Source organism: Gallus gallus, chromosome 5 (assembly GCF_016699485.2).
Source record: "Gallus gallus isolate bGalGal1 chromosome 5, bGalGal1.mat.broiler.GRCg7b, whole genome shotgun sequence".
Lineage (NCBI taxonomy): Eukaryota > Metazoa > Chordata > Aves > Galliformes > Phasianidae > Gallus > Gallus gallus.
In genome coordinates this window covers 1,564,758-1,581,027 of record NC_052536.1, presented here as the reverse complement: position 1 = coordinate 1,581,027, position 16,270 = coordinate 1,564,758, and the positions used below count along the sequence as shown (strand labels likewise).

General features: G+C 42.4%; 3 protein-coding genes across 3 annotated transcripts; all 3 read left to right on the top strand.

The window, feature by feature from the left end:
* Positions 1-177: 177 nt before the first annotated feature.
* OR5AS1 (olfactory receptor, family 5, subfamily AS, member 1) lies at positions 178-6,720 on the top strand. Its single transcript, XM_015286269.3, has one exon. It carries the CDS (start codon positions 5,044-5,046, stop codon positions 5,989-5,991), a length of 948 nt encoding a protein of 315 aa, XP_015141755.2. The 5' UTR covers positions 178-5,043; the 3' UTR covers positions 5,992-6,720.
* Positions 6,721-10,934: 4,214 nt separating this feature from the next.
* OLFR6 (olfactory receptor family 5 subfamily J member 2) lies at positions 10,935-11,873 on the top strand. The gene has a single exon (NM_001031544.2). It carries the CDS (start codon positions 10,935-10,937, stop codon positions 11,871-11,873), a length of 939 nt encoding a protein of 312 aa, NP_001026715.2.
* Positions 11,874-13,960: 2,087 nt separating this feature from the next.
* On the top strand, positions 13,961-14,902 carry OR5I1 (olfactory receptor family 5 subfamily I member 1). The gene has a single exon (XM_426384.6). The coding sequence runs from the start codon at positions 13,964-13,966 to the stop codon at positions 14,900-14,902; it is 939 nt and encodes a 312-aa protein (XP_426384.4). The 5' UTR covers positions 13,961-13,963.
* Positions 14,903-16,270: the final 1,368 nt, after the last annotated feature.

The following is a 16,270-nucleotide window of genomic DNA, read 5'->3' as shown; positions in this document are numbered from 1 at the left end:
TTAAGAGGCACACGTGTTTCCACTTGCTAAAAACAACCCCAGGACATTAATAATGAAAGCTGCCTTATTTGCTGTGGGTGGCAAAAATGGTTAAGAACCTAGCATCTATTTTTTTTTTCCTCCATTATATTAAGCATGTGATTTTTTTTTTGGGGGGGGGGGGGAAGGGGAAGTGAAAGAAATGACTTTTGCATGAGTTTGAGATTATGGAATTGGATGGGACTTCATTGGATGCTTAAGAAATTTGCTGAAATAGGGACTTCGTACCTACGAAAGCCTGCAGTTTTAACAAACCACTATAACATAGTGAAAATACATAAAGACAGCTAGTTTAAGCTCTTCTAGTAGTTATTTCTGAGCTTCAAGTACCTTATTTTGCTCAACTCTCTAGACTCCTTTTTACTATGCAACACATTTTATATCAGATGTATTTCTAAATCTTCCAGATTGATAGGGCAGTAAGAAGTGGTTTTGGTAGGTTTTCTTAGAAGGAAGATATTTTGGCCATGATTATGGATGATGCTCTTCCGTTTCCACATAGATTAGAAGGCTCTTTCCCCTGCCAGAGACTTTAACCATTTGTGTACCCAAGAGCTGATCTTATTAGCCTTTTTCCTTTATTTTTTTAAAACTATATAAGCTGCTCAGATGTACTGTTGAAAGTCTTTGTCAGTGGTGCACATTTGGGCTCCATCTCTGAGCTGTAACATCCAAGGTGCAGTGCTGAATTACAGGTTTGCTGGAGTGGTGTAATGGGCTGTATATCTTCACAGGGACTGCCAAAATGCCCAACAGGTACAGAATTTTTCTGAAATCAATGGCTCTTTGGCTTTTCAAAGTCCATCTCAATGCTTTTTATTTATATTTATTTATTTATTGTTGCTGTTGTTGTTTGTCTGTTTGGATTGTGCTGCACCAGGGCTTGCCTTGTTTGCACATGAGTCAGGAGACATTGTGTCCCCAAAGGGATAATTGGATGGGTCCAGTCCTGGTACACCTGCTAGAGCAGAAACCCACACCAGCAGGGATGAGGAATGTGGATACCTGAGGAAGTGCATCAGGTCACAAACTCTTCTTGGATAGGCAGAAACTGCCCTGAAAATTTTGTGTGTGTACTTACAAATATTTATAAAATTATATCATTGTGTAATATACTTAAAGATGACTTGAAGACTATCTTTGGAGCCTCTAGCAAAATTCAGCAGTTTCCTAAACTCGACTTTAAGATTTTCCTGAAGTCAACTTTGAGATTTAGTGTCTAGCACACTTTAAGTCTTATCTAAAGCTGACTTGAAGACAAAGTCCTCATGTCAATATCAAGACATTCGTTGCCACCAGGAGACTTAACCACTTCCTGTGATCAAATCTAAACTTTTTAGTCTCCAGTAGACTTAGAGAGTTTCTTCAAAAACACTTAAGGCTCTAAACTTGTAAAAGAGTATCTGAGATACCCTTTCAATATAGCAGTGGGCAATGGGCAACCCCAACCCGACTACAGGAAGCCAGTTTGCCATGCTTTTTGATCCATACTCAGCTTGTTCAATAGTTTGGACTGACACACAACTAGCAGGAAAAGCTCAGACATGTAATGGCAAACACTGCAGTACACAAGACCCCAAAGGACACGAAAAGTTCTACATAGGTTCCTCAAATGGCACATGGAGGAGCCTGGGATGAGGATAAATAGGCAGTCAGCTGTCTTCAGATACTTCTTATGCATCTTTTTCAGCTCAGAAGAAAGTATTTTCTGGAGTCCCACAGGAGCACTCTTAGGGGTATTATTGCTATTTTAAGATTTGGCCTCACAGAAAGATGTAACTAACAAACTCGTCACTGGAAGAACAGCCTACAGAATTATGGCTTCAGTTGATTCTTGTGCTCTCACCAGAAACAAAGGCGTTTCATGCTGCCCTTTTCAGATCATGTTCATGTGGTATTCACACATTTTCTGCAATTCAGCTCCCTCGGTGTCTTACTCTCTTGCACAGGAAGGAAGGGAACAGCTCCACTGGTGTGTGCCATCTTTCAGTTGTTTCTTTCTTTCCGAAAGGAAAGCACAACATGAAACACCCACAGAATGATTTCCCTTTCTGTTGCAGATGATCTCTCTGCCCACCTCTTCTGAGATGGTGAGTAACCACCATGCTTCAGTTTGCTGTTTTTTTTTCATCAAGACCCAATATCTCACATGCATGTGCTCTTTCCTAAACGTGCCCATGTTCATGTGTTACCCATCTCCCTCTGTGACTAGTATATCATGATTGCAGTCCCATTCCTGTCTTCATTCTGCTCTCTCCTGTTGTAACAGGAGGATTTTTCTGGTCATTACAAAGCAGGCTTTGTAATGGCTTAGATTTGGTTTTTTCCCAAATGGCCCCCATTCAAATGGCTTAGATTTGGGTTTTTCCATGGGGTGCATTAAGTGATCTGTGGGAACGGCTGATGTTTCCACTTGTGTTGTAAATTGTGGTTGTTTGTTTGTTTATTTTTAAAAAGGCAAACCCCTTTCCAACCAAAAAATGCATGAAGGACAACATTAATGTGGACACTCTGCAGCTCATAAAGGAGAAACCTATGACATTTCCTGCTAAAACCGAACCCGTACCCCTTTGAAGTTCTGTTTCCAGCAGCTGCAGAGAGCTCAGCTGTCCTTTGTCCATGAGGTAATCCAGCAGAAGAGGCAGCAGGGACCATGTCCCTGGTGTCACACCGGTGCTGCAATAAAACATTCCCAGGGTTACAAGCCCAGCTGGCTGCGAGGCAGTCCTCTCACCCTCCCCAGGTAGGTCTGACTTTGGGGTGGCTGCAAGCAGGGACAACAGAGGAAATATCAGCATTTAACGGCAGTGGTGCTTCAGACACTGGCAGCTGGTTGATTCAGCTACTGCCATAATGTGACCTCTTGCCAGTTCTTCATATCACTGAGGTTCCTTCCAGTGCTAAAGCTTAATGCATTTTGCAGGGAGGAGTAGATGACCTTTCCATTATTTCTGCTGAAGTGACACGCCATCTCCGAAGGACAGCAGAACAGAAAGTAAGTAATGCTGGATTTCAGTCTGCTGGGGCACGGGTGGAAGATGAGAAAGGGAGAGGCGGCAAGGAAAGTAATTTAGCAGCTCATTTATTTTCTGTATGTATGAGAACATTTGTTTTTGAAGTGCACCTGTCTAAAAAGATTTGACTTGTCGTGGACGGCGAATAAAAGCTTCTCACTGATGCAAGGTGGCTGGGATTAAGAGAATTCCTCCAACAGAAAATGTGATCTCCTAACCCCACTGGTTTCTTAACATCCACCCAACAGTGGTGGCAACCAACTCTGTTTCAGTTCCAGGTGAAGGCTGCCTGGCTTGTTGAAGGGATTATAGCCTGTGCTTGGTGGTAAGAGCAGGGATTGTGCCTACCTAGATTCCTGCTTTGGGGAAATAACCTCCACCTTTAGCATTTACGCAGGCCTTTCTTCACTGCCTCTGTGTGTGAAGGCTAAATTGGGCAAGACCTGCAGCTCCTTCTAAGCAACTGCTGAGCTTTTGCTTTGCCTGTTGGCTGCAGTGATTCCACTGGAATTCTGCAGTATTGTGTAGGGCCAGAGAGAGCTTGAATGTGTCTGTGTCAATGAGTTTGGCAAACTTCACCTAAAAGTCCAGGGTCCTCTTTCATCAGGGATGTAAACCACGGCCTTAGACACTCTGGGTCCTTAGAGAGGGAGGGAAGAGGCAAGTGCAGAAGATACATCAGATCCTAAAGAAGATGTGTCCTGTTTCAGAAGGGACCCTTCAACATGTCCTCTCCCCACCTACAGCAGAAGGGTCTTTGAAGAGGTGATGCAGCTTACTCAGATTGCTTCTCCGAAAGTCTGGTGATGGACATGCGCTGCTCACCCAGTCTGTATCTGTTGGCACTAAACCAAGGGAAACAGGTGATTGTAAACGATGTCCACCTTAGAAATGGACTTGAGAGGACTCAGAATGACACTGGGGCTACTAAACAGGGCTGCAAATTCTTCCAGCTGCAAGGTCTGGAGAAGCAACAGGGAAAGGAAGCTGTGTTTTTGTGTATGTCCAAATTCAGCCTAATTTATCGACTCCTTTATTTTCTGTATCTATGCAAAGATTATTTTTGAATTGCGTTTAGTTGCTCATCCTGAAGGGCTCATAGAGTTTTCTTGCTGATTTTTTGTTTGTTTGTTTGTTTTGGGTTATTCAGAGCAAATGTTGACATTTTCATTGTTTCGTTGTGGTTTTGGTCTGCACGACATTGGAATCTGCTGTTATTTTGGTGAGTTCTGCCTGCATGTCTTTTCGTAGGTCTCCTTTTGCAAGTAGAAATATGAACAAAAATGTATCCTTTCTCCCGTTCACGTTGAAAGGAGTAGAAGTTGCTTTTGGAAGTTTAAGTTAAATGCATTTGGAGGAATGTGTTCTGCGGCACACATTAGAAAACAGAATTTAAATTCAGTGTATATGTTGAACAAAAAACAATCACGTGGCCATTAATTCTAAAAAGATTCAGTGTGGGAAATATTCAGTCTATAGTGTCATCATTTATTTTCAGTTCTAAAATTGACCTGACTGAGAGAAGAGCATTCCCCCATCCCTCGTATTAGTAAAGCATTTATAAGGAAGGAAAAGATGAGGAGCAACGTGCAGTAGAATGTCAACACAGAGCCCCATGTCTGATCCCCATGCTTCACTCAGGTTTGTATCTGCCACTTATTTTGCATGAAATGATGTTTTCTCTCAGCTGTGCAACACGTAAAACTCTAACTGACCTTGTTCTTTGCTTCCAAAATTTTAAAATGTCGAAGAACCAATTTTACATAGGTCTCATTCAATCTACCTTCTCTAGAATGGAGAACTTCCCATGGAATTAGCTGTGCCAACATTCTTGTTCCACGTCCTTCTCAACTGTTATGTCTGACTATGCGCTACGTCGCTGCTTGCTCCCTTTGATATTGTGCATAAAATAATTGTGCTACCACTATGTCTGTTGAGCAACCCACGTGCTGGGCAGTGCTGAGCTGGGGGGCCAAGATGGAGGCAGGAAATGCCTGAAGAAAACCACACTGCTGTGACTGAGTTTGTTCTCTTGGGTTTCACTGACCGTCGGGAGGTGAAGTTTCCTTTGTTTGGGCTCTTCCTGCTCATCTATGTCACCACGCTGGGGGGCAACGCTGGCCTCATCGTGCTCGTCCAGCTCAGTGCCAGCCTTCACACCCCCATGTACTATTTCCTGAGCAATTTATCCTTCTTAGACCTCAGCTATGCCTCCGCCATTGCTCCCAAGCTGCTGGTGAATCTTGTGGCGCAGCGCACCACCATTTCTTTCTTTGGTTGTGCAACACAGATGTTCCTCTTTGCCGCCCTGGCTGATGCCGAGTGCTTCCTTCTGGCTGTGATGGCCTATGACCGCTATGTGGCCATCTGTCAGCCTTTTCTCTACTCCGTTGCCATGTCGCGCCGGGCCTGCGCCTCCATGGTAGCCGGGGCTTATCTCAGCGGGGGCCTGACCTCGCTGGTGCACACATCTTTCACGTTCACCCTGTCCTTCTGTGGCTCCAACACCATCAACCACTTCTTTTGCGACATTCCCCCACTGCTGGAGCTCTCCTGCTCCAGCACCATGGTCAACGAGGTGCTTCTCATCACCTTGTGTGGCTTCATACAAATCAGCTCCTTCCTGGTCATTGTTATCTCCTACGCCTGCATCCTGGGCACCATTCTCCGACTCCACGCGGCAGAGGGCAGGCACAAGGCCTTCTCCACCTGCACCTCTCACCTCATGGCTGTTGGGCTCTTCTATAGCTCCCTCCTCTTCATGTACTTACGTCCCAGCTCCAGCTACTCGTTGGACACCAACAAACTGATTGCTTTGTTTTACACTGTGGTGTTTCCCATGCTGAACCCCGTGATCTACAGCTTGAGGAACAAGGAGGTGAGGGAAGCCTTAAGAAGGTCACTTGAGAGGAAAGTGTTTTCTCAATCATTTACTTAGCAGGAAAAACTGCCTCTAAGTGCTGATAGGGTAGCTTGGGCTCAGTGCAACACAAAGCCACTAAATCTGTCTAATTGCTGTTCCTGTTTTTCCTAGCATCTCCATCTAAACTGGTTTCCACAGTTGCACTTTGTTCTTGCTGCAGAAAAAGGGATTATGTATTGAGTAGTTTCCTAAGGCAGAAACCTGCAATAATTAAGGCAAATTTTAATTTCAAAGAACCTATCTGTCTGTTCTTCCAACCGATCGAATCTCTCCCAGATATGAGCACCTAACAGTTTTGCATTTCTTACATTTAGCGAGGTTACCTTCAACATGCACTTTTCATAGAAGAGTCCTCTGTCATACATTTAAGACAGCATGGTTGATTGTTAAAAATAGAGCATGTGTCTTCTGGATTAAGCAGCTCACCTGTACTTTTTGTAGAGGTATGTTGTAGCACCTATTCAGAGGCATGAGTGAGATCTGTCTTTTCTAGAAAGTGAGTTATCTCTATTTTTCATGTTTAACTTGAATAAAGTAAATAAAAACTTTCAGACGATGGTTTTCCTTCTCTGATAGAACTTTTTTTTCGGTATCTGGAAAGTAAAACTTGTTTTGTCATTTGAGGTAGAGAATGTGCTAAAACATTTTCAAAGTGTCTTTTGTTCTAATGCAAAATAAAAATGTTCCTTTTTTATGATTTTTCACTATCTTTGATTACAAGTTCCTTATGATAATCAGCACACATTTTGGGGATTTTTTCAAGGTTCAAAGCCGCACTGTAAGGGTCTATGTCAGGACCCACAGTGCTTTACCATGCATTAATTGCCCTGATCAGGCTCATCTGAAACCCCCATCCCCGCACTCACGGGACCAGGAGCTTTATTTAAGCCGAAGTCTGGGGCATTGCTTTTATTCTCCTTTTGATCTATGTTAGAGGAGCACTAGTTTTTGCTTGGCCTACACAGCGTCTTGATCCAGATCTCAACCTGTGGGCTGAATTCCTCGTTTGACTTTAGCCATGCCTTGTCCCTCTGAATGTGCCTGGCAATCACCAGATCTGATCCTAACCCTGGCCTTTGAGCTGACTTCTGGCCTTGGACTTGGACCTGTCTCATCACCATGGCACTGCCTGATGTTCAATGGTGGGTTGTATATTTGTGTCGCTAAAGACAACACCTTTAACTTGTTCGTGGAACTATGGTGTCTGGAATGTCACCAGCTATCCATATTTGCTCAGTATCTTCAGTGATGTTCCCCAGATTGCACTGTGATAAAGTCTAGAGCCACAGTATGTTCATGGCACAGTACAACAATATCCAGCAACAGGCAATGCCTGCTGCAAAGAGAAGAGATCCACGTGGTTTTACTGCAAAAGGTTGTGTATGCCAGGAAAGTAGTGCCTAAGGATGAGAATATCACTTCTTTATATATATACATATTCATGTTAAAAGAGAAACCAAGGTATAAAGGAACTGGTTTGCCAAAGGCACAAAGATTGTTTCAAACCTGAGGTTAGACCTGAGAAGAGATTCCAAAATCAGGGTCCGTGTCTGCCTCTAAACCATCCACTGTTTCTTTCTGACCTACAGTCCCCGTAGAGAAATAAAACAGCTGTATGCACACTGCATAGCTGTGTAGGAAGAGCCTTGAAAGCAAGCATTTTCCTAATGCAAAAGTGATTAGATATGGTAGCACTTACATCAGTGATCCAAAATGCAAGGGGCATACTTAGAAGATGGATATCTCTATTAATACTCAAGCTTTTTGATGCTCTAGGGAATTTGTTTTATTTTCATTAATAGACTGCACCTAGAAGACTGCTTTATTGGCTACATAACATTGTGGCGAGATTAAAATCAACTGTGTGGAAAAAATGCCATGCACTTGCTTTCAGAGTTCAGTGGGTTCCATATAAGCTTACAGAGGTTCAAGCCAAGAGTACACTACTTGCTGCAGTATTTGGCTAGATTTAGATGCAGACCTGCAACAAACAAATTTCAACTGCAAAGCTTCTTAGTAACTAATTTTGCATCAGTATTGAAGGCATAAGCAGGCAACAATTTCACAATACACTTGCATGCTCTGATACCTATCTTAATGAGACTTTGTTATTAGTTTTCTCTGTAATTTACCTGTTCACCCCCTTTATCATCACTGTTTTCTACATGCTCATCCTCTCTTTCATTCTGAGGGTCACTGTAACACCTTGCAGAACATGCAGACAAAGCTGAGGGAAAAGAGTTTGTGGTTATGGTTCCAAATAGCAACATTCATAGTGTCTTGCAACAAGTAAATAGCATGTGTGATATTATCAAGACCACTTGACTTTTGTGGTACTATTTTTGGACAGTGTGAAGACTTCTAACTCTGTTTTCCAAAGCAGAGTGCCCTGAACAGGTAGGAACAAGTGTCCCAAAGCAACTCAACTGTGGTTCTTCACTCACTTCATACTGAGGTTTATTCATACAGCCAATATCTCAAGATGTTTGTCCACGATCATTGATTTCAGATTTCCTACAAGTATCAGTAGAAATGTTTGGAATGCTATCAAGGTTCAGAAATGAAGGGACTGCATGATAACTGGAGGCAATATATCCTGTTTTGCTCTTCAAATGGGGCACCATGGAGCTCTATACCAAGGAGCTGTGCAATATGCAGAAGGTGGGTGAAAGAAACAGACATCGGGGTGAAGTCCATGGTGTTGCATAACTTTAATTAGCAGTTGGAGATTTGCCATACTTAAACATAATGAAGTTTTCACCGACTAGTAAAAAATAAAAAAGCACACAACCACATGCAAGCTTATTTATCCAGGAACTCTTTAGAGTCAGTGGGGGAAAAATGTCAGTATTTTTAGGGTTGTGACTGGCTTTTACCTGGTCTGGGCCTGTAATACCTACACAGATTATCCTTTAGAGTGTCTGCCTTTCTCCTTCCTCAAAACCCACTTAGTGGGATGAGACAGAATATCAGGAAAAGGTTTTTTTGCAATAAGGGCGGTGAGGCACTGGCACAGGTTGCCTAGGGTGATGGATGTCCTGTTCTTGGAAACATTCAAGGTCAAGCCAAATGATGCTGTGAGCAACCTGATCTAGCTGTAGGTGTCCCTGTTCATTGCAGGGGAGCAGGACTAGATGCCCTTTAAGGGTCCTTTCCAACTCAAACAATGCAGTGATTCAATCATTTTAAATGATCTGATGGTGATAGGGCAAGGGGAAATGGTTTTAAACTAAAAGAGGGGAGATGCAGGTTAGATATTAGGGGAAAATTCTTAGAGGGTGGTGAGGCCCTGGCACAGTTTGCCAGGTTTTTGGAGAGGTTGTGGATTCCCCATCCCTGGAGGTGCCCAAGGCCAGGCTGGATGGGGTAGTGGGCAGCCTGACATGGTGGGGGGCAACCACTTCACAGCAGGAGTTGGGACTGGATGGACTTTAAGGTCCCTTCCAACCCAACCTTTCTGTGGTTCTATGATTCTGAGATCTCATCAAATAGAAATCTGATCCCACCTGAGGAGCTGTTGTAAAGACCAGATCAAGATAGAAACCAAAGAGATTTGGATGATTGGACCGCTGCCATCTTGCTGTGTTCTTCTGAAAACTGACGTTATCTAGATTGGTTCCCATTACTAAGACTAATGAACAGTAAAAAGTATTATCTTCATTTGATCAAACGTGGTTTCCACAGGTACCAGTCATTTACGACATGGATTAGGTCAACTTAACGTCTTTATAAACATCACCTTTAAACATCAGAAATACTACAAATCTTCTCAGGATGACATTGTGATGTAATTGGCTCCCATCTCTCAGGGGACATAAAGTACAGTATAATTGCCATGCTACTGTGGTCTGGCTGTCCAATATATAATTGCTTCAGACTTTTTCTGAGTGTATGAACACGGCGCTGCAGCTAAGTGCCTGCCTCCTTGATATAAAGATTAAAAAGCAGAGGAAATTGGCAAGGCATAGATGAGCTGGATAACTCTTGTTACTTCATGTAAAAATCAGTCCTTATTGAAGCTTGCTTTGGAAAGTAAGTATTTGCTGCTGAAAGTTGTGTGCTGATTGATTCTGCAGAACTACTGGAACTGTGCCTGAATTGAGTCTTAGTTACAAAGGTATGTCTCTGCATTATGTGGGCCAAGACAACATAAAAGAAAATAAAGAGGTTTGGCTCATCTTAATTTTTTTAGATTTTCATCCATAACTGTGGAACTCCTAGGCTTTTGTTGTTGTTGTTGTTGCTGTTTTGTTTTGTTTTGTTTTGTTTCCATCTTGGATTGCAAGGAACAAGCACAGAATAAGCACAACTACTGAAAAGCATGTTTGCACTAAGATTTAGGATTGAGCTCACCTGTCTTATGTTGGGGTTCCATAGGTAACTATTTTAGGCTTAATGCCCTTAGATTCTCACCCTCAGATATGTGTCTTAGGAGCAAGCATGGAGTACATATGATGCATGCCACCCTACTGATGCTTTACTTCTCTCTGCTAAATATAAGAAGCCTGGAAGCCTTTGTAGACAAAGAAAACATGGTTGCCATTCAGAGTGGGCTTTATATTGATTTGATAGCAAATAAAATTATATCTGGTGTATGTTCTTTTGTTGTCAATGAAAACTGTTATGTCCTCATCCAAGAGCACAGTTCATCTGATGTCTCCACTCACTGCAGAGAAGGAGAGCCTATGCAACTGACTCCTATTAGAGATCAAGATTTTAGATAGCTTGTTTGGATAAAATAAATGAATGGGTAAATTAGATTTTGTTATCTAGGTAGTGCTATTTCTCATAGCAAAATGTGTTTTAGGAACTTAGGTTTTACTCAAGTCACTATGTGCTTGTTGACAAGGGGTATGGGTATTGCATGTTTCCTTGCCCCATTAATTTCGAAGCACTAACAAACCCTTTATCATCCTTCTTGTTTTTCTTGGTGGCAGACAGCACACCAGTGAAAACCAATGGCTTCAGGAAACTGCACGACACCAACCACGTTCATTCTGTCTGGATTGACAGACAATCCAGGGCTGCAGATGCCTCTCTTCATGGTGTTTTTAGCCATCTACACCATCACTTTGCTAACAAATCTGGGTCTCATTGCCTTAATCAGTATAGATCTCCAGCTTCAAACCCCAATGTATATTTTCCTTCAAAATCTGTCATTCACAGATGCTGTTTATTCTACAGTCATCACTCCCAAAATGTTGGCTACGTTTTTAGAAGAAACAAAAACAATTTCATATGTTGGTTGCATTCTGCAGTATTTTAGCTTTGTTTTGTTGACAGTCACAGAGTGCTTGCTGCTAGCTGTGATGGCATATGACCGGTATGCGGCCATCTGTAAACCTCTGCTTTATCCTGCCATCATGACCAAGGCGGTCTGCTGGAGGCTGGTGAAAGGTTTGTACTCCTTGGCCTTCCTGAACTCTCTGGTACACACCAGTGGCTTGCTAAAACTATCCTTTTGCTCTTCAAATGTGGTAAACCATTTCTTCTGTGATAACAGCCCCCTCTTCCAGATTTCTTCTTCCAGTACAGCTCTCAATGAGCTGTTGGTTTTCATTTTTGGCAGCTTGTTTGTGATGAGCAGCATTATAACTATCCTCATCTCATATGTTTTCATCATTCTGACTGTGGTGAGGATCCGCTCCAAGGAGAGGAAATACAAGGCCTTTTCTACCTGCACCTCTCAACTGATGGCTGTCTCCTTGTTCCATGGAACAATTGTCTTCATGTATTTCCAACCAGCCAACAACTTCTCTCTTGACAAGGACAAAATTATGTCATTGTTCTACACTGTGGTGATCCCTATGCTGAACCCTCTCATCTACAGCTGGAGGAACAAGGAAGTAAAGGATGCTCTACACAGAGCCATAGCCACCGCTGTTTTGTTTCACTGACCTTCTGGCAATCCAGAGAGATCCCAACTTCAGTTTTAAGGGATGATTCACAAATAAGTCTAAACAAGAAATCACTTAAGCACCTATTCAGTTTAAATGTCCATTGGCTTTGCACATTAAATATGTTTTATGCATAATTAAGCACTATTTTGGAGAGAGTATTTCCTTATCTGAAATTTATTGTATGTAGGACAGCATTTGTTTTCCTGAACTCGTGTCAAAATACAATTTTGGTGTAAGTTGAAAGAGGGTTTGTAGAATGTTACCAAGGTTTATGTGACTCCTGAAATTGAAATCATGCTGCAATCAGGGATGAGCTGTAGAAACAACTGATTATTACCAAAAAAATGAAGTATGTGTTTTGTGTTTTTCATTCTTAAAAAGTTGTCTGATTGTTTATCCCTAAAATCAAAATGAGTGATACAATTTGCAGTCATGCTGGTAGAAAAGTAAATGCAAAGAGCAGTGTTTCAGCCCTACATAAGGCTGCCTTGAAGATGAACAAGTAGCATCATCTATCATGAAAAGTACAGTCCTCAACATCAGACCATGCTTCCCTTCAGACACAATTTGAGGCATTATTTTCTCTTTAAAGCTTTGGGTTGACTATATCCTTAAACAGGTAGAAGAGTCTGAGCCCACCTCTCTACTAGCATAGAAGGTAAGACTTTTCTGCTACCAGTTCCCTACTCTGTCCAAGGAAAGTCTTCATAGAGATACTCTTATTGATGTATCCACTTTCATGTTCAGCGCAACACAAGTGAAGTCAGTCTCTCCCCTTAGCACATCTCTAGTGTGGAGAGAGCTGGAAGCACTCAGATCTTAAACAAGAAGCTCAGGGTAGCATCACAGAGGAGAGGTGAGTACATCTACAAAAAAAACAACTTGTCTGTAAATAGAGATAGAGATGGAGGTGGAGACCTCACGCTTGAGATACAGAGCAAAACAAGGAAAGGAAGAGAGTAGATTCACATGGATTTTGTATTAATGTGTTTCTGCTGTGATGTCATTTTACTCCCAATGCCAGAATGCCAGAAAATCAGTGCTAGAGGTGCGCTGAGGATACAATCATGCCATCTGTTGTGACTCAGCTCACAAAACAAAAGTATTTGGAATAGGACATGTAGGTATCCGTATGTCACCAACGCGTATAGAACCTCAGTGTACTCACTGGACACTCATGACCGTTGCTCATAAATGAGTTGTCTCAATGTCAAAGTGGCTTTGACTGTATTGACTGGTTACATTCTGTGTAAAGAGACTCTCAGTCATTTGATAATGACAGAAGCATTTGTAAACATCGCTTGCTTTTCTCATGGGACAATTCAACAGAGAGCAATTATTCTACAGCAAAAGCATGTTTTTAAATAGGAATATTAATTGGTACTAGCCAGTTGTTCTGGGTATCTGGATGGAAAAATATAAATGCAGGTTTATTTCCACCTTACCACTTCTTTCATCTGAGAGGGGGACCTTCTAAAGGCACACTGGGACTGCTTCCCGTCTTCAAGCAGGAAGGTTTTAGAACAGTAAGTATAACTTGAAGGTGACCATGGAACGAGCTAAGTGTATCCTGAAATTCCTTGACCTGAACACAACTAAAGAGAGTCTGTAAGTCTTTATGAAATCAAAATAAACACCAAATTTCAATTCTATCCATCATTTCCCTCTCCCTGTCTCTCCCTTAGTCTCTGAAAATCATTTTCTCCAACTTCTTCACCTCACAGCCATCTCTTCCACAGACTGCACAGCCTCAGCTCTCTCAGCCTGTCCTCAGAGGAGAGGTGTTCCATCCTTTGGATCATTTCTGTGGCTCTCTTCTTGACACACTCCAACAGGTCCGTGTCTCTCCTGAATTGAGGACTTCACATCTGGTCGCAGTACAGAAGTTTCCCTGTCTTACAACAGAGAAAGCTATGGAAAAGAACAGAGAGGAAAGGATACCAGTAGAAGGGAGAAATAAATGAAACAACTGTTATCACTGTAAGTTTCAAAGCCAGAACTGGAGTAGACAGCACGGGGGCAGATCCAACCCATGCACTGATCTGTGGCTTTCCTTCTTGATTCCAGGTAACAATTAAAAGAAAAAAATGGTCCAAGATAATGATACCACTGTGACTAGCTTCATTCTCACAGGATTAACTGATAGACAAGACCTGCAGCTTCCACTGTTTGCTGTTTTTTCTTTCATTTATGGGCTGACTTTGCTGAGCAATCTAGGAATGATATTGATCATTAGGTTTGAGCCACAACTGCATACCCCCATGTACTTCCTCCTTAGCAGCTTGTCCTTCTTAGATGTCTGCTATTCTTCCACCATTACTCCCAACATGCTGCTCAACTTTTTAATGGTGTCAAATGGAGTGTCGTACAGTGGATGCCTTACACAGTATGGCTTCTTTGCACTTTTTGCCACCACTGAGATGTTTCTCCTGGCAGCGATGGCATATGACCGCTACATGGCCATTTGTAACCCACTGCTCTACACCGTCATTGTGACCAGAAAGGTCTGTGTACTGTTAATAGCTGGATCGTATTTAGGGGGTGCTGTGAATTCTCTGATACACACCCTGGGCTTGCTAAGACTGTCCTTTTGCAGCTTGAATGTCATTGATCACTTTTTCTGTGATCTCATCCCTCTCCTAAGGCTCTCCTGCAGTGACATCCACCTTAACAAGACCCTTGTCTCTGTATTTGGCTCCGTAATTGAGGCAACCACTCTTGCAATCACTGTCACTTCTTATTTTTTCATCGTTATCACGGTGCTGAGGATCCGCTCTGCCAAGGGCAGGCAAAAAACATTTTCCACCTGTGCTTCTCACTTTACATCTGTTTTCACATTTCATGGCACAATCCTACTTATGTACTTCTGCCCCAGCTCCAGCCACTCATTAGGCACTGAAAAAATTGTTTCTGTGTTCTACACCGTGGTCGTTCCTCTGCTCAATCCCCTGATCTACAGCTTGAGAAACCATGATGTGAAGTGTGCAGCAAGCAAGCTGCTGAAGAGGAAGGTCTTTATGTCCTGAAAGCATTCCACAGTGGCATCAGGACTGACTCCATACAAGAACTCCATTGTCTTGGATACGCTTTATGAATTCCTGAATCTTTTATGTTATCATGTAAAAGACATGTTGTAAAGATTGCTAATTGAAGGGTGTGTAAGAGGAAAAGACATAGAAATAAATCCTCTTTCTGAGGCCTGACTGAACTTAAGGTCATAAGTCACCTGTCCACTCTTTGAAGTCTTTGGACACCAATGTGGGATTAACCCTTCCAAATTAAGTATTTATGTTTGGACATCTCCCTCAAACTTGCTCCATTTTTGTAACCAATAAAGAGACATGAGAACGCTAACGTACATGTCGTCCTGCCCAAGAAAGTTGACTTAAAACAGATTAGATGCACTTGTCTCTGAAGCTGCCTACTTTTTCCATGGACATGGCCCTTAGTAAACCTTGGGGAAAGGCAAATTTGTTTACCTCAGATGACTGTGAAACCCTAAAAATATTGAATTTGACCTCTACTGACCTTAAATTGCACAATTAGACATCCAGCGTCTACAGATTGCTAATTGTTTGACCTCAGATAACCCTGGTACCATAAAAGCTCTTGAATTTGACCTCTAGTAAACTCAGATTTCTAATTGGTTGAAATCCGATGACCTTGGGACCGTTAGAAAGTCTTGTCCTGCCATTTATCCCAGGACTACACGATACCACACATTACTGTAATTTTAGGTATTGTGTTTGTTCCTTGAAGCTATATCCATCAGAGTGGATTATGGTGTTGCTAACTGAAGATACTGAGGTATTGAATGCTGTTTATTGAGAAGTAATGGGAAATTCGGCAATTTTTTGTTCAATGACAAAGGGTGTATGCTTTTACCAATGAGGCTAAATAACTTTTCAGTAATTACTTTGAGGGCCTTTGAGAATTTATCTTTTTTTTTCTGGAAGCTTTATGGAATAAACTGAAAGAAACTGTGCATGTGGATAGTTTGAAGTGAAATCAACAGGATCATCGTGTGTTCAGAAGCACAGATAACCTGTGGCAGCCTGCAAGTTCTGTACAAATGAATAACTGGAGTAATAAAGGGTCTTGTAAATGGGAGAAGCTGGCTTCACAATACTCGAGGAGCCAGGTGAAGACTGGTGCAGAGATCCCCAGCCTGAAGCACTGGGGCAGCTGGTTCCCCTGCCAGGTGTGCAGGATGATGGCATGATGAGACCACGAGCCGCCAGCAACTTTTGGCTGAGCACTGCTGCATTCCCTCAATCTGTATCAGCCTCTGCTCTTTCTTTCTCTGGAGAGCTTTGCCCTGGACTGGCTGTGAGCAGTGTGGAGCTCTGCTCCTTGCCTATGGGAGGGGTGAAGCTCATCATCCATGAGCACTG

Coding starts and splice junctions, on each gene's coding strand:
- OR5AS1 (XM_015286269.3), top strand. CDS start 5,044: ATGCCTGAAGAAAACCACACTGCTGTGACTGAGTTTGTTCTCTTGGGT.
- OR5I1 (XM_426384.6), top strand. CDS start 13,964: ATGGTCCAAGATAATGATACCACTGTGACTAGCTTCATTCTCACAGGA.
- OLFR6 (NM_001031544.2), top strand. CDS start 10,935: ATGGCTTCAGGAAACTGCACGACACCAACCACGTTCATTCTGTCTGGA.